Source organism: Antennarius striatus, chromosome 8 (genome assembly GCF_040054535.1).
Source record: "Antennarius striatus isolate MH-2024 chromosome 8, ASM4005453v1, whole genome shotgun sequence".
Lineage (NCBI taxonomy): Eukaryota > Metazoa > Chordata > Actinopteri > Lophiiformes > Antennariidae > Antennarius > Antennarius striatus.
In genome coordinates this window covers 19,589,972-19,608,416 of record NC_090783.1, presented here as the reverse complement: position 1 = coordinate 19,608,416, position 18,445 = coordinate 19,589,972, and the positions used below count along the sequence as shown (strand labels likewise).

Sequence of the window (18,445 nt, the reverse complement as noted above, 5' to 3'; positions counted from 1 at the left end):
CAGTGTTGAGCATGAACTGACAGATCGAGTTGTCATTTCGTAAAGTAGGGACTCTATTAGTGCAAATGGTGGCACATAACCAGATAATCAGCTGTGGACAGCAAGTATGGCTATGTGGGATGTGAGAAGCTAACGGATGGTGTGTGGGAGAGTAATGTTTTATGTTGGAGGAAGTGTGATTTCTCCATTATAGACAAGCTTAATTGATAAACAGGACAATAAAAGCACCATAGATTTCAGCCTACAGCAGCCAAAAGTACTGTTGGATGTCACTAGTGATATAAATATATTCATGCGTGTGTGCGCGTTGGAGTAAGAGCACTGCCAATAAAAGCATATTAAGTAGAGGCTTTAGAAGAATATCAGACAATGTCATCATTGTTGAGAAATAAAAGACTAATAAAATCCCTCTCAAAAAAGGAGGGAAGCAGCGCTTCCCTGAGGGATCCCTCAATTGTTTCCTTCTTCTCACACCCCTCTCACCTAATCTCCCCCGCAATTCCTCACCCCAGCCCAGCAGTATTTTGCTGTTTTCGCCCCGTGACAGGATTACCGACATTTAATTTGTGACAAATGACCACATTTAATTACTATGCACAATACGAGAGAACTTCCCTGTCATGGGAATATGAAAAACGAAAAAAAGAAAAAGAAAAAAGAAAAGGGGAACAAAAAGAAAAGGGGAACGGCTGTGGCACCACGCTGTTATTTTGGAGCTCCTGGAGCAAAAAAAAAAAAAAAAAAAAAACCACCTAATGCCTCTTAAACAGTTTAACTGTGATCATTCAAGAGAGGATAAAAGTGCAAAGGGAATTCAGACGCACGCTCGTTTCAAAAAACGTGCGGCAAATTACATTTCCCACTGTTTGTATAGAAAACGCAAGTGTTCAAGTGTATCAGAGCAAGTAGCAGTCTTTGTCCAAAGAGTACTCACCAGGATATGCAGATGAGAGCTCGGTGTACGGAGAATCCCGAGGAGTTTCCCGTCTTTCTTCGCCCCAAGTTGAAGACAGCGATCAGAAGCGCGCTCCCATAGTCCCGACTGAACTGCAAAGACAAGAAGATGATGAGACCCCACTGAGAATAAAGCGCGTCAGTCTCACGTACTCTCATCTCACACCATTCACACCACTGAGTCACCGACCGCTCCAAAAAAGTGTATCAATAATTATACACAAGATTAGTTGAATAATCCGTGTGTCTACCTCTTCAACGAGACGGGGCTGACCACCAGAGGGTGAGAGAGAAGGAAGAAAAAAGGACCAGGCAGGGCAACCGGCTGTCAGATTTGACTTCAAACTGATGCTGACGATGCGCACCGAGATAAGCTCTGGAGGAGAGAGAGCGAGAGAAAGAGAGAAAAGAGAGGGAGGGAGAGAGAGAGAAATAGAGAGAGAGAGAAATAGAGAGAGAGAGAGAGAGAGAGAGAGAGGGAGAGAGAGAGAGAGACGGTGGGAGGGGGTTGTGGGATAGCAAAATTTATAGTATTGCATTAAACAAACATTCACTTTAAAGTTATTCAACTAGGTCAATATATGAAACACAAACCACCAATGCACTGAGAAAAAAACAAAACAAAACACAATAAAAATAAAAAAAAACTCGAAATTTTACTGATGCACTCGGAAGGGCTTGTTTGCGGCTACAGTATGGTATGATGCTGGTAAAGTCCACATGCAGTGCCCTGAGGCTTATAGTAAGTAGGAAAGGAAAGACTAGACAAGACTAGGTCCTGTCACACACATACAGGAAGAGAGAAAGTGATTCACGACCTGCTGAAAATGTTGTAGATTCGCTTTCGACTTTGTTAATCAAAGATAATTCATTTGGAAAAAAATGCAAGAAATACAAGCTGCTGGGTTGAAAACTTCAAACTGCATCAAACTTTCTTAATGCTGTTCAAGGTAAAGTAGCCTCCTCAAAAATGCTTTCAAAGAGCTGACCTGGGACTTTTTGGCTCATATCCAGACTTACCTTCGGCAGCGGGGGATCTCAAGAGACTTATAGTGCTGGCAGTGTTTATAACCCACATTAATTTTGTGAAAGCCACAAATTCAAGATTCCTTCCCTGTGTGGTGAATGTACTGAAGCGGATTAATGTTACTTTCTGCAGAGGTACAGTAACGCAATGTTAAATTTCAAATGCATAGGGTAAAATGAATGAATGGATTAAAGGCAGTAGATGGCCACAAAATTCAACTGTTACCTAGAGAAATAAACAGAACGCAATGTAATGATTTTCTTTCTTTTCTTTTTTTTTTTTTTTTTAACTTGGGACAATTTCACACCACAAATAGCATATGTAATGAGTGTGGCCATTGTTTGGGCCAACACCTACGAAATAAACCCATTATGATTGTACAATCTCCATAAAGTCTGAGTGTGGAGACAAGAAAAAGAAAATCATGCAAAGAAACATGACACTACATCCACATCGCAAAAGCAGCAAAACTGTGTTTTATATCATGACAAACACACGCAAAGCGTACTTAAACAATGATGTCTTTAACAACTGAGCTTGTACAGTATCAGTCTACATCTTTATGAATGCATAAAAAGTTTTACATGTTATATAAAGAACAATGTAAATGACACTTTCTCATCTCCTCTAGAGCTCCTACATCAGTTCACACATCCAAAGCCAAGGTGCATAAATTTAACTGAGCATAAGTGACATCTGTCCTATGATCAGATGTTACATCATTGCAGGAGTACAATGAAAGTGTCGAAAGCTACAAAAATGTGTAGGTGTAAGGCTTCATTTTTAAAGTGATTCAACATAGAAAACAAAATATGGTTTGTTTTCTATGTTGAATCAGTTTAATCAGCTATGTCAAAAATTCTGGATATTCTTCAGGCAGAAAGCTTTAAGTCCCAATAATGAATATCCCTTCTCTTATTAAATGGGGACTCCATGTGTGATTGCTCCTGTTAAGAAAATGACGGACTTCTGGACACTCTCCTGCATGAGGGGAGTAAAGGGAGAACATAGTAAAAAAACAATGGAAGAGAGGAGTGCAGATGCATGGAGGAAGTAATAAAAGAGCAAAGTTCATGATGAGATCCTTGAGTCTCTTACGCTGCCTTTCCTGTCATGGACAGGATGAGAAAACAGAATAAATGAGGAGGAGAATAAGGGTTGGATTCTATATTTTCATAATTCATTCCTGCTTTCCACCACTTCATTTGTCCACCTACTACAGTAGTTGTCCTTTCCTGTCTCTCTGCTTCTGTCTCCATCCTCTTGGTCTCTCTCACCCCCCATTTCTTGCTCTCTCGCTGTCTTTCTAGGAGCATCTCTTGTTTGGTTATGCACCCAAATGAATGCAACATCCTGCTCTCTATTTACAGTGCACGTGGGATGAAATATGTGCTGAGTGTTTGTGTCAGTTGTGTACTTGAGCATCTCTGTGTATCCACGTGTACACATGCAGTACGAGTTCATTCAAGATCTTGTTTTTATATGCCCATCATTGCATACATTTTAGGATATTGATCTGTGTTGCACTGTAGAGTTTTCAGCTGACATTTTATGTAACCAGATGATAACCACGTTAAAGAGTTTACTGACAGAGAGCAAGGTTAAACAAACCAACCCCCTACATATCTTCTATCAATGAGTTGACTCGTCGGACATTTTTTTTTAATCAGATGGTTTATTTAATTTCTCCTTGCAAAGGACAGGCAGTGGAGTTCATAAAGAATGGCAGGAGTGGATGTTATGAAGCCTTTATTCTTTGAATTTAAACTTTCAGACTTTCCTTGTAAAATCTTCAGAGTGGTTCGTTTAAGACACAGTGGGACTAAATGCCACAGTAGATTTTTGTCTAAACCTGGATTTCAAGGTGATAGATGTTATTACAATGCGCCTGCTGTTATATCTCTTTCCATCTGTCAGCGTGAGTCTACTTTCACTATATGTACCTGTAATTCACTCAAAGAACAAGACAAAGTTCTTTACCCATATTTCTTACGAAATATGCATTTATCTTGACAGTTTTCACCTGCTCTGCCTTATTAGTGTAAACAATTTTGTTGTTTGAAGATTTATATGCTGTAGACACTTAGTGTTCACTTTAGGTGCTATTTTGTGCAATTTTGTGCATACAGAACACCTTGTAATACAGTTGATGTGATTAAACAGTCCTTAATGCTGAAGTTACCTGTGAACGCTGATCGAATCACTCAGTTGGTCAGAGTATCAATCCCTTACACAATGACATTTAAAAAGATCTATTGGAAAACTATTAAAGCTATGTACAGGCATACAGCTCTCACCTTTGTCTTAATTAGCCACCACTTGGACAGTGATAAGACAACCCAGACACCAGGAAATATTTGGCGTTATACTTTAATGCTACAACTGGTTCAACAACAAAAAAAAAGCCCCCAAAAGATTACTCACAGCATGTGAGTTGGCTCAGTTCAATATACTGTGACATATTATTATATTTCAACACTCCTTTTCTTCCCCTTCTCTTCTTTCTTCACTTTCTCCCTCCTTATCTCCTCTTCTCTTGCCTTTTCCCTTCTTTCATCATTCCCTTCTGTCTCTTCAGATGCTTTTCTTGTCCTCTCTGGAATGAAAAGCGTATAAAAACTAAGCACCGTCATACATGTTCTGTCAAGTGGCTTACAAGCTTTGCGATTGTGAGTGTGTGCGTACTGCACGAGTGGGGCTGACTGTGAATTGTATGTGTGCCAGTTGTTTGTGTGCCTCTCTGTGTGCAGCAGGAAATTCAAAAACTAGGCCATATCGACCACCCAGGGGTTTGAAAGCTCAGGGGGTACCAAAGCAACATGGTTTAAATAAGGAAAAAAGCATTTCAAGCAGCATACAGGGGGAAAAAGACAACGCATATTCACATTCTCTCTTGCTTGATCTCTCTCTCTCTCTCTCTCTCTCTCTCTCTCTCTCTCTCTCTCTCTCTCTCTCTCTCTCTCTCTCTCTCTCTCTCTCTCAGACACACGTACACACACACCTCCCATCTGCTGAACGACTGTGTTCAAAGAGAAACATTAGAGACTTAATCATACACATATCCAAATAAATCCTATCCAGCTGGATAATCATCCATATTTTCAGAAGACATTCCCCCTCAAGCTTGCGCTGGAGGTCAGCCTTTTTCCTATAGATTAGGACTTCCTCTGCTGACTGTCCCAGAGTGATGAGCTGCAGACCTTGTAACTATTGATCCATTTTAGAGTATAATGGATATGTATGGGATCAGGTCTGATTGGTTTTGAATTTTATTTCTGAGACAGCGGTTTAACTCAACCCCCTCGACCACATTATTGGTGCATAGGTTAAAGCAAAGTGTTCTGTGTTTTGTGGGCGTATTCTATTTAGAGAACCAAGAAGACAAAAATTAAATATCAACACAAATCACTTTATTGGGACTCCCAAAAAATAAATTCCCATAAAACTACTTTTGCTTGTCTGTTTGCAAGAGGGCAAGAGGGCAAAAGCAAAGGGTGAGAATGAAATTCAAGTGTTCCTTTTTTAAAATGCCTTGGAATATCAGTAACGCCATCAATAACTGCTGGTATATTTTGCTGTCAACAAAGGTCATCACCTTCCAACTGTGTCTACATTTAGAAATTGATCGTATAATTTCCCTGTTGAACTTTAAACCCTGACATCGTATAAAAAAGACACCTAAGTTAACCTTCAAAACACAGGTCACATTGCTGTGGTTTTGAAGGTGTAAGAAAATAATGATTGTATGTTTCAACTGAGGTAAAATAATTAATCTTGAGGACTTTGAGCTCTACGATTTCCACCTCAAATGAACTGTTAATTTCATGCAGTAACACAAGAGACCTCCTGAGTTGACCTGATCCCTCTAAAATTCAACCGCTATTTCCATTTCCATTAGACAGACAGACAGACAGACAGATAGATAGACAGATCAAAAGTGGTGCAAACATACAAAATGCAGTGTACAGAATTGCAAAAAAACAAATGAAGTGTACATAAATCCCTTTTTGTTTTCCTATACTGTATATACTAGCTCCGTGGTGCACTGGTGTCATGCTCGGAGTGTCCCCCGCCTCATACCCTATGCCTTCTGAGATAGGTTCCAGCTCCCCGTCACCGTCTGCGGCAGATAAAGCGGAAAAAAATGGATGGCTGGATGGATGGATATATATATATATATATACTACATATGCAAGTCGCAACAGTAATTTCCAAAGGAAAGAAAAGTAATAAATACGACCTACACTTCCACAGTCCCTATCCTACTGTGGAGTCCTACAGTTTGCCGGTATGGGGTACAAGGGAATTTTTCAGTCTGTTGGTGTTTCTCCTCAGGAGCAGCGATCTGATCTGACTCGTATTGTTGCAGACCACAGTTTGCAGAAATGGCTGGCATCATCCACAACAGTCAGCAGTTTGTTCCGTGTCCTCCTTTCTTCCACTGTCACCAGGGAGTCCAGTTTCATGTCAGCCCCAAAGCCAGTTTGCCTGATCAGTTTGTCCAGACTGTCCAGAAGTCTTTGAGGTACAGCCCCCACAGAACATCACAACATAAAACAGGATGCTGGCTATCACAGACTAATGGAATATAGTCTGCAGTTGTTAATTTATCACAGTCTCCTCAGGAAGGGTCTTCTTTAGACCTTCCTGCAGAAGTGGTTGTTGGAACAGCACAGTATGTCTCCATTTACCAGCCCGAGGTCCGTGTCGCTGCCTATAGTCTCAACTTCAACCCCCGCAATATAGACCGGTCAGGGAGCTTGTCCTCATTTTACTACAATATACAATACACTGTTGTTGTAATACAACAACAGTGTATTGTATATCATAGTAACTGAAATTAAATGAAATACACTTTAATAATCCCTTTTTGGGAAATTATTGTTCACTCATGGTTTAGTATGTTAGTAAACATGCATTGATGTTAGTGTACAGGCCCCTGAAACAACCAAGCATACACAAGAAGCGTACAGTAGATAGAAGTGGGAGGCGGAGTGACAGGCAGCTCCATCTTTGGTGCGCCCCGAATGAGCAATTTGTGTGTGTTTGCGTGTGTGTGTGTAGGGGGGGGGGCTTGCTCAAGGGCACCTCGGCAGTGCTCAGGAGGTGAGCTGACACCTCCCACTGTCAGCTCACGCTCCAGGGTGGCTGGGCGGGAGCGGGAATTGAAATGCCAATCTTGTGATCATTGGACGACCCGCTTTACCGCTGAGCCACTGCCACCCCCATGAACAAAAGTTATTACAAAAAAAGTGGTGAAGATTTTTTTTAAAAGTTTGAGGACAGAAAATTGCCAAGTGGATGTAAAAGTTATAAATCATAGGCTGGTTACATCTAACAGTTATAATGCAGAGACGCCGTGAGACTTGTGCTTTTGTACTTTAGCAGTCATTTCGTTTTCCAAATACAGCACCTGAATTCACTCCGGAATGTTTGTGAGAGATGGAACAAGTAACCCTCTTTTCATGAACACAGTTTTACAAATGACAGTAAAAAATGAACAGCTTATTAATATTATTAACTAATTCTGAATCTCCACCTATCTGATATTTTCTTTCTCTGTATGCCTTGATACAGACAGTGCTATTCCAACACTGCCACTGCAGGAGGCAGAGGTCATCCAAATCATTAGATATTTTGTATAATTTTACAATTTATGCATATTATATGTGATTTTGTTTAATTGCTCTGTCTTCATGGCTTCTATTGTTTATTTGTCCACTTTGGAAAAGGATCCCTCCTCTGAGGCTCTTCCTGACATTGATTTATTTTTTTCTCCCTTGTTTTTTTTTTTTTTTTTTTAATTTTTGTGGAGTTGTTCCTCACCTGAATCAAGGGTCTGACAGAGGATTGCCTGTGTGCCTGTGTGAGTGTACAGCCTCCTGACACAAATCTACTTTAAGATTTTTGGCTATACAAATGCAAATTGATTGACTGATTGACTGATTGATTTCCATTCAATGTCATTGTGTTATGTGGTTTTGCAGACTGTCATAATATCCTTGTTTATAGGACACTTAAATACAGTGGTTAATGCTCATTTAATTGGTTCAATCTGTATTGCTCTATGATAAGTCATTCTGTCTGCTAAGAAAAAGCTTATCACATGGGACAGTTGATACATGGGATTGATCTAAAGTTAAACTCTGGCTTTAGTTTTTTTTTTTTAAAAATTATTTTTAGCTTTTCCAGCCAGATCATCATGTTATAGTCCATTTCAGACACAGAATATAAATTTTACTAAATGCCCGGCCTCACTTGCCATCATAAAAGAAAAAAAAATCAAAAATGGAAAAAATAAATGAAATGGTTATATTTATCCAGTGATGTGTATTTTATATATATATATATATATATATATATATATATATATATATATATATATATATATATATATACACATAGTATAATGTAAATGTGAAAATTCACATTGTTACCTCCATAATGGAAGAGTGGTGTTCGCAAATTCCAGGTGCATGTACTGAGGCCTCTGTATGAACAGGCTTTTGTTTTCAAGACAATACTTGACTATGGATTGAATTGCCAAATACTCAGTAAATACCTCAGCTACTTTCTGAAAAATGGCACAGGCATCTGAAATGATACATGTGTGTCCCTCTCGCTTTATCATTTTTGTAACAGGCTAGAATGTCTAGATATTCTAGTGTATTAGTGTGGAATGAACTGAAGTAAAGCCATAGCATTTCATCCTGAGTAATTCATGCTTGTTTCATCGTATAACTAGTTAGAAAATGCCAGTCCAAGCACATATTCACCTCACACCTCCAAAACTAAAGAGCTGGTCATTGACTTCAGGAGGGACAGACCCCAACCTAGACCAGTTCTAATAGGAACGGAGGAGGTGGAGATTGTGCAGACCTATAAATATCTTGGGCTGTGGCTGGCCAACAAGCTGAACTGGACCAGCAACATGAGGCAGCTGTACAAGAAAGCACAGAGCAGGATGTACTTTCTGAGGAGGCTGAGGGCATTCAACATCTGCACGAAGCTCCTTTGGATGTTTTATCAGTCTGTGGTGGCCAGCATCCTGTCGTTCGCTGTGGTGTGTTGGGGAGGGAGCGTGACCAAGGCAGATCTTTCCAGGCCGGAGGAGCTGATCAGATGGGCCTGCTCAGTGGTCGGGATGAAGCTGGACCCTCTGGCAACGGTGGCAGAGAAGAGAACATTGGACAAACTGCTGGACATCATGGACAATGTCAGCCACCCTCTGCACACCGTTACCAACAACCAGAGAAGCCTGAGAAGCCAGAGGCTGCGCCTTCCAACATGCAGGGCAAACAGACTGAAGAACTCCTTCATCCCCCGAGCCATTAAACTGCTCAACTCCTCTCTGGGGGAGTTGATGAAGAAGAAAGATCACACGAGAGCTGAGGGATGACAGAGGACAATACAGCAAAAACAATACAAACACTATAGACATTTCACTATACCCATACTTAACCAGGCCAGTTTATTTTTTTATTTCTATGCCTATTTATGATTTTATATTTATATATTCTTGATGGGTTATTTATTACTCTTTCTATTTGGTGTTGTATTACTTTCTATGTGCTGGTGCTTTCTGTGTGCTTTTTCTGTGTTTTGTGTACACACTGTGCTGTGTGCGACGAAAACAATTATTTCCCTGACGGAACCTCCTTAAGGGATAAATAATGTTATACTCTACTCTACTCTACTCCACTCTACTCTACTCGACTCCATATTCAATTAGCATAGGTTCACAAAAGGATCATAGTTTGGGGAATTTCTAACATACATATGTTTTTTGCTCTTTTAAAAAATATGCGGCATACTGCAGTAAGTATGCAGAGACATACCTAGATAATAAAAATGTCACTAAAGAACTACTGCCTGTGAATAAACAGAAAGTGGCTCAGATCCAGGAAGTGGAAATGAATCATTTCTTTTGTGATATAGCAATGGTAAGACTAATACACAAGGAAGGGAAAAAATGAGCTCATTGGACCCTTTCTCTGTGGCTTAAGATGTTATGCATTAATTCTCTAGGGGCATTAAGGTCCCACTTTCCAATGTTAATTGATATCCCCGTTGAAGAGATAAGTAGTCATTGGGAGAAAGAGGGCAGGACAGCAGAGGAGTTACTGCTTGTAGAGTTGAACATTGGGAGGAGGGGTGAAAGAAGAAATTGTGGAAGGTGATATGGTGAAATCATGAAGGAAGACCTAGACAAAGAAGGGTGGTCTCCTCATTCACATGTGTGGAAGGAGGTGTGGAAGCATTTCTCAGTAACTATCATGTAAAATATGTCTGTGTGTTCAAGAGAGACAGAAGGGACCATGATGACAGAAAGGAGAATGTATATTGGCTGACTGAGTTGCTCTCACCTAGTTTGGGATGAGTCACAGATCGCAGTTGTCGTTAATTACGTTGACTGCTGAATCAAAACTCTGAGAACCAGAGCAGCTGTCTGTGGATTTACATATCACACAGTCTACATAGATTGATGGGGAAGAGAAAGGAGAGATGTAGATAAAGAAGATGGGGAATTGAAGGAGAATGACAAAGAAAAAAGGAACAAGCAGCAAAACAGATTCAAAGAGAAAATCTGTAGTAAAGAATGCAAAGTTAAGCATCAAAACAGGTGGAAAAAACATTCAGAAAAAAATATAGTGGATGATGACTTCTTCTGCAGCACCAGTTGAGGAAACTTGTCTTTATTTACCATGTTAATGCAGAATCTGCTCTAAAAATGCATTTTTCTGATTGGGCTGTTTATTTGGCCTGTGGCTTTCTATGTGATAATATTATGCTGGTAATGCTATAGGGGACATCCAGTGGTAAAATTGACTTGTGGCAATATGATGTGTTGAGTACAGATCAGACAAAGGTCAGAATTTTTCACTCTGGACTTAGTTTTGAAGTCTTGTCCTCGCTTCTGCAGAAGGAGCTCTTCCTCTGCTTATTAAAAGTTCAGTGTATCTCAACTCATTGAAAAGAATTCGGAAAGGCTGTCAGTATTTTTTCTTATGCAGTACAGGTGGTGTCCATTAATTTGAAAAATATAAAATGAAATCCTGATAAAAAACATTTCCTTAAATAGGAAATATGCAGTGATATCTTGATGTGTCATACTATGTTGAAACATTTCCAATTTGCAGAGCTCACATTGTAATAAATAACATTCATTTCCTGTTTAAATACACCCAACATGTTATGAGAGATGTCAATGGCTACTGTGCAAACATTGCTGTTGATGAACAAACATTTTGAAAATTTAAATGTGTAAGTGACACTAAGAAACACTTTGTGTATATTTAAACTGATTTGTTTCACCCTTGAAGTGTTCACATAGAGGCTGTTCTAAGACATGTCCAGTTTGAGGCACTTAATGCACACCATATCTTTTGGATTTCTGTTTAAAATACACCCACATTTTACTGTAGATCAGGCGTGTCAAACTCATTTTCACTGAGGGCCACATCAGTATAATGAGTGATCTCAAAGGGCCAGAAGGAGCTTATAAATGTAACTAACTCAATGTAATGTAAAATAAATGTAACTACTGCGTAACGATAAATATCTCGGAATTTATTACTGATTCAAGTAACAAATATTACAGTTACACAGAAAAAAATGATTGTTTGTGTCTCTGTTAGAACATAAATCCCTTTAATTTGTCAGGTTATAAAACCCACAGAACTACATCAATCAGGGGATCAAACTATTCAAGTGAATGAAGAAAAATAACATCAAACAAAAGTTATGACATTAACTTTATTCGAAATGTTTTTTTAAATGCATTGTGGGAAATGTAGTTTTGATGCTTTTGACCTACCGGTACTTATTTTTAGATACTGACTTTTATGATCTCGCGGGCCATATAAAATAATGTGGCGTTCTTGACTTGGAACAGCCATTTTGGCATTGTGCCATTGCTTTGATTGATAACGTCACTTATTTCAATAAATCTCTTTTTCAGCACAAAGCACTGTTTATGTTCATTATAAACATATTTATGTGGAGTGCATCACACATCCACACTGTAATAAAGTTAATTACCTTGGGCATCCAGCAACTCATGATGATTATGAAGTAAATCAGATGAATCGCTTTTATGGTAGGCGGATTAAATACGGACAGACAAGAGACACTCAGTAAGACAAGATGACAAAAAGTCAAACAGACAGATATAATATTATGAATGAACTTGATTTGTTTTCCATAAAATGTGATATTTTACCATGATTAATTACCAGATTATACTTGATCAGCCCTTTTTGTTTGTTTTTGTCTAGAATGGTTGTAACAAAACAAAAAAAACTTTTTTAGCATGAATCTTAAAGACACAACCCTTGAGCTTATTTATCAATAACAATAGAAATTTATTTGTCTTGCTCTCTTCACCTGTTTTCCTAAAACTGACAGCTTTAAGGCAAGCACTGACCAGAATAAGACTTGCTTTGATTTCAATGTCACAAACAAGGCCATTAGCATACAGCTGTCAACATGCTAGCCTGCAGCTGCACTCATAGCCTTCACTTTCCTGCAACAAACAAAGCAACAAAACAGCACAGTAACTACAATGCAAAACGAAGTGATTATTTTGAATTGGTTTACCATTTAAACACCAATTACAGATTGTACATGAATAGAAGTGGATGTTGTATGATGTGGGGCCTGTAGTACACTTCTAAATTTAATGTGATCATAAAAATACAACTAGATTTGATTTAAAAAAAAACCCAAAAAACTCTTATTATGTGTCAACATGAAGATTTCAATTTTTGGTCTAAGGAGCAGAAATATATTTGGAGGATTGTTCGCACAGATTTTGTAATTTGGAGAACAGGACATTATGTACATGAAAATAATCCTAATATTTAGAAGAGCAGAGTTGATAATATTTGAAATGAATGAATTTTCTGAAATCACTGCGCAGGTGATTCATAATATGACAGTTAGCTTGGGATGGTAGCAGTTCTTTGCTCATCCTTGAAATGTCTGTCTTTTGTAAATGTGAAGCACAGTTTTTAAGAATGCAAATAACTGGACAGTTTCCAAAACTCAACAGAAATACAAAAGGGTCATTAAGAAGGTGAAGGGCTAGTAAACTGTATACCAGTATTTCATATGTGCTTAACAGGATGTCAGTGTTGCTGACTGGACTTTGCCACTGGGAGCAAATTTAATTGAGGTGACTTGCAACTCCTACCAAAATTTAAAACTCCTCTCTGGGACCACTTCAAAATCAAGGTTATTATTGGCTCTCATCAAACAGACTAGGTCACTGCTTTTTGGCCATGGTGTTCGCTGGTCGTGACGGGAAGGCAAATGAGATAGTTGTGTCAATCACAAAGACTTCGTTCATGATAAGCAGGTGGCTGTGGTGGCAGTGTGTGTGCATGGTCTCCAGTGAACAGTCCCTCTCAGTCTTAATCATCACAGAACCTGCACTCAGCTGATTTAGAGAGAAAGAAAAAGAAAGGGTTTAATGTTAAATGACAAAGCCTTACAGCCTAATTGGTAGCTGTCATTCTGCAAAAACAAAATCAAATTCAGCTTTATGAAATATATGTGTGTGTACATACAAGAAATTAGTCTGGCTTTTTGATTGCTCTAAATGTGCTTGCACATTGTAATATACATATGGGAAAATAGCAAAGAAATAAGAAATGAAGAAATAATAGATTAGACAGGACTTTTTGTGTACAATTTTGAAAGAGTTCATAGACATAAAATATCTATAAAAAGCTCAATTTAGGGAAAATAGAAATTAAAGTAAACCCATTCATCCACTCATTCCTGTCACCTGTGCTGCTACAGACACCTGCTTCCCATCCCCAATCAGGCTACATCTCATATATAGATACCAGTTAGACCTATATGTACATATATACTGTATATCTCCCCACCTATATATTTGAGTAAGCTCTCTTGAAAACGTCACGCTGTCACGCTTTTTAACTCCACCCACTACCTATCAATCAAGCGCCCAACCAATCACAGCACCCAACCAATCATGGTGCATCTGCTAGAAGGAATCATATGAACAATATGGTGTAAGTTATCGGGCAGAGAGGCTTTTTGTTGCGGTTATGCCTTTCGTCCACATGACAACGCAGATATCTGGGACGAAAACGCAGATCAAAGAAAAGTTTGATCCGCCGGTATGCGTTGTCGTCTGGATGCTGTACCCGAAACTTTTTCTATCCGTGGGGTGTTTACCTGCTACAAAAACCACTGTGATGTTAGTGTCTGTGACCCGTGTCTGCTTGTATACACAGAATGGACGGCTACTTTCTGACATATAACAGCTCCACGTCGAAGACACGTTCATAAATATGCTTGACAATTGGATATTTGTTAGTCTGTTTCTTTCTTTATGAGTCATAAAGTTTATATCTTCATTCATTCATTCATTCATTCATTAATACATTCACGTTCCTCGCCGATGCCAGTTGTGGGTCAGACCGGGATGCTCTGCCCGCTGGCTATACCTCAACGTTACAAAACCATAATCATTGTCCATACACCGACCCCACCCACCCTCCCCTCACTGTACATGTTTATTTTATTTTCGTTTTCATCATGTCCAAATGATCATTTTCCATACTGCCAGTGTGTGTGTGTGTGAGTGTGTGTGTGTATATACAGTATATATATATATATATATATATATATATATATATATATATATATATATATATATATATATATATATATATATATATATATATATATATATATATATATATATATATATATATATATATAGTATACACTGTATATACTGTGTATACTGTGTATATATATATATATATATTTTTTTTTAAAGGGTTTTCATCCCAGAGGTGAATTTTTCTGTATGCAGGGCTGAGGTAGCAATCTGCGCAATGGTTCCCGTCAGAGCTAGACAATTTCTCAGTTGTTGATCGTACAGATTCTTTTATGTCCCAGCCAAAGAAGAATAGAAGAGACCGTGGTTACATTTCATTCTAATGAAAATGTGCCAGCTACATTGCCTGCAAGTTTGTTTGCTTTGTGTGAACCACTTCACTTCAGCTTGTTTCAGCAAGGAGGGTCAGTACAAAAATGGCTTTGCCTCAACACTGACCCTCATAAAAGGATTACTCCCAACCATACGGGACCCTGAAACTGCAACCAGGCCACAACTTAGTGTTACCACATTTTACAGTTGCCTATAAGCATGAACAATATCAGTTTGTGTTTCGCTAACTAGATAGCTCTACTTCAGTCCACTCGGCAGCAGCATTTAAAGCAAGTTTCATGTTAATAGCATTATGAGGAAGCTTGGCTGCCCCACTAAAATGTCTGCAGAAGTACAGATGACTGGCGACTACCAATACCGATAAATGACTGGAGACTACCAATATTTATAGATGCTTGGAGACTACCGATTCGTATAGATGACTGGAGACTACCGATAAGGACTACATTTTTAGAGCTTGAATGCATTAGCTCAATCATTGAATTTGCTGAATGTTTCCTTTAGTTTTGAAAGGACCTGATCGTAAACAGGTGAATGATGATTTCGTAGATGTTTTTCACTCCTCAACCATCTGTACTCCATGTCAAAAATCTGAACATTGGTTTCCTGAGATTGGTGTCCATCTTTCTTGGGATGAAGGAAGACCGCTGAATTCTGCACTGAGGAATTGGCTCGTCTGTGTTTAGTAATGCCCTTGTTGAGTGGATGTTTGGTTTCCCAAACGCCTGAGCATTCCTCGCTGCTTTTAACTGCACACACCAGGTTGCTCTTCTAACTGTATGCTGTGGGTTCTTTTGGGTTGACCCGTCTTAGAATGAAGGTGCTGTTTGGTTTGAAAAACAAAAGGATCTGGTGTATGTTAGAAATCCTCCCCAGTTAGTCAGATACTTCAGACACATGATATTACTATGTTGACATTATATTTTGACTACAGTGCGCCCTCACGCATTCGCACATTAATCACGACTTCACCTCATTGCAGATTTTTGGTAGGCAGTCACGTTACTGTATGTGTCTCGGGCTTACGTGAGACACATTAGTGCTTTAAACAGTCGATAAGAGTGTGGGAAAAGGTAATACAGATAGAAGGTGGTTCAGTATCAGCATGGGGTGGGTCATACAGGTTTAAATTACCATAAATAGTAACAAATAGTTTGTCGCGGAATTCGTTAATCATGTGTGGTTCTTGGAAAGCATTGACCGCAAAGAATGAGGGCGCACTATATTTACAATCAGGTCCTTTCAAAACTCACCCAAAGAACTACTCAGCAGATCCATGTGAATGGGCTCATACTTATCACCACTATTAGCATACAAGGGCTGAATGGCGTCTTTGAAATTCATAATTCAAAGACCATCATTGACACTCTCCAATCACCATCATATGCAATGATTGTTGGAATATAATGGATGGATAACGATGACCTAGATAAATGAGAACCTTCACACACATACAGGTCTCTCATGTAATGGTGAACAATGCAGACATTCCTGAGTGTTGGCCTATTAACCTTTATACAGTATTTTTTTATACTGTATATACAGACCAGCACATCAAGTGCATCCATTCTGATGCAGCCACCAGCATCAAGGGACATGGCATGCCAGACTAACCTAATGAACACACATACTGTGGTCACACAGCTATTGCTCAGGACTCAACTGTAGAAAAACTATGTATTAATCATATCCCATACAATATATTTTAATATAGTTGGTTAAGTAGAATTCTTTTTTAAATATTGTTGTGTACAGGTGTTCAGGCAACTGTGTCCTGCAAATATTTTGTTAATGGAACATCCCTGTTAGACATCCCCTTTAATTTTTCATCAACACCTGTAAAGGGACCGTCAAGGAGACCTTGTCCGGACCTTGAAGAGGAGCTGGAGGAAGATCCATTAGAGGGCAGCTCTTCAATGACAGCTCCAAAGGGGCAGGATCTCACCTATGATCCTGCAGAGTCCATTACAACATAGTCAGAGAAAACAGTTGTGTTGTAAGTTACTCAATATTTTGTTGTTTGTATGTGTTTGTAAGTGCACATGTGGTGGTGGTGGTTCATTAGAACAAGTGCTATGTATTATAATAGTCCTGCAAGAAAGGAAGTGAATTGTACAGTTTTGTCGAATTTTTTTAGACATATTCAAACATATCGTGTGATATTGTTTTGGCTCCTTATTTTGTCATGTTTCTATTGTACGGCTTTTATACACAAAAACTTAGTCTCTATGGAAACCGAAGTACATTTAACTGTCCGGGAGAGCTCCCATAGCCTATATGATTATATTTGTCATTGTAATACAGTATTGCTGTTATTTACATCAGTAGTTGTATGTATGTTAAGACCAACTGGAAGAGTGTAGTGGTTTAGAGTACACTAGTGAATACCACTCTGTTTTATTGCTAAATGCTTTCTCCTTTTCTTTGATACAGACAAGAATCCTCCATTCCCACCGATAAGATCCAAAAGTACAAAATGAATGAAAGCTGTATTTTGAAATTGTTTGCTGAGTGTTCTGTCTGCACAATGGCATATAATACAAGGACCACAAAGCTGGGAACATTCCTGTCCATGGAGCAGAGCCCATTTTTTACTTCTGCAGGCACTGGAAACTTCCACCTTTTAGCTGTGCACCTCAGTGGAGGTTCCTTTGTAAAAAATGCACAGGTAAGTAATGTGAAACTGCATTTTCTTCAATTCTAGTTACCTTTCTGTGTATGAAGTATATCTGATCAAGTTACATGCATCATATAGAAACATGTCCTACCAAAAGGTCTCTGAGTCCATGAATCTTCAACTTTTTAAATATGATACATTTTTCCAGCGTGCGGAAACTTTTTATTGAGCCTGTCACTGATTTTATTGAACCTGTCACTGATGATCCTCACCACTGGAAAACCTCACAAGATGTGCTGATGCACTAGCTCAGTCAGGAGAGCGAAGTTATAGTTGGTGGTGACATGGGAGCTGACTTTCCAGGTATTTGCATATCAATGAAGTAGTGCAATTTTTCAATGATTTTGATATTTTGGAAAGTTTAGAGAAGAGTGACATTATGAAAATGCCACATAATCACAAAGTTTATGTCTAATATGAAGAGTTGAAAGCATCATTTACAGGACACTTGACAAAATTTGGCAGTTTTACAATGATGGATGTCAAATCAAATACAGTTTTGAAAATTGAGTTTGTCCAGGTGAGTGGTTAAAATTCAAGGTGTAAAAAGGATCATCAGTGACATTTTAAAATGTCCATTTTTAAAAATTTCTCATGCTTATTTATTTTATCAATTTATTTCATTTTCTTGGTGGCAAAGCAATAAGGTTGGTGGGAGTTACCACATGGAGAAAGAGAGTCTGAGGAGTGTGGCAATAATGGAAGAGCGTGGCATTAATCTTGACTGCATTGCTACCGATCGTCAACTACCAATTCAAAATTCCTCAGGGAGAAAAACATCGCCCAGTACTATGAT

General features: G+C 38.7%; 2 protein-coding genes across 2 annotated transcripts in view; both read right to left on the bottom strand.

Moving 5' to 3' along the window:
• Positions 1-1,035, bottom strand: part of ptprdb (protein tyrosine phosphatase receptor type Db) — a 160,261-nt gene extending 159,226 nt beyond the window's left edge. The window contains exon 1 of the mRNA XM_068320868.1: positions 935-1,035. The gene's annotated coding sequence lies outside the window, so the exon portion shown is untranslated. The remainder of the gene's footprint in view (positions 1-934) is intronic.
• The window catches only part of LOC137600619 (uncharacterized), a 63,378-nt gene that overhangs the window by 38,483 nt on the left and 6,450 nt on the right, over positions 1-18,445 (bottom strand). The window contains exon 2 of the mRNA XM_068322347.1: positions 935-1,047. Coding sequence (XP_068178448.1) covers positions 935-1,047 — 113 coding nt within the window. The remainder of the gene's footprint in view (positions 1-934; positions 1,048-18,445) is intronic.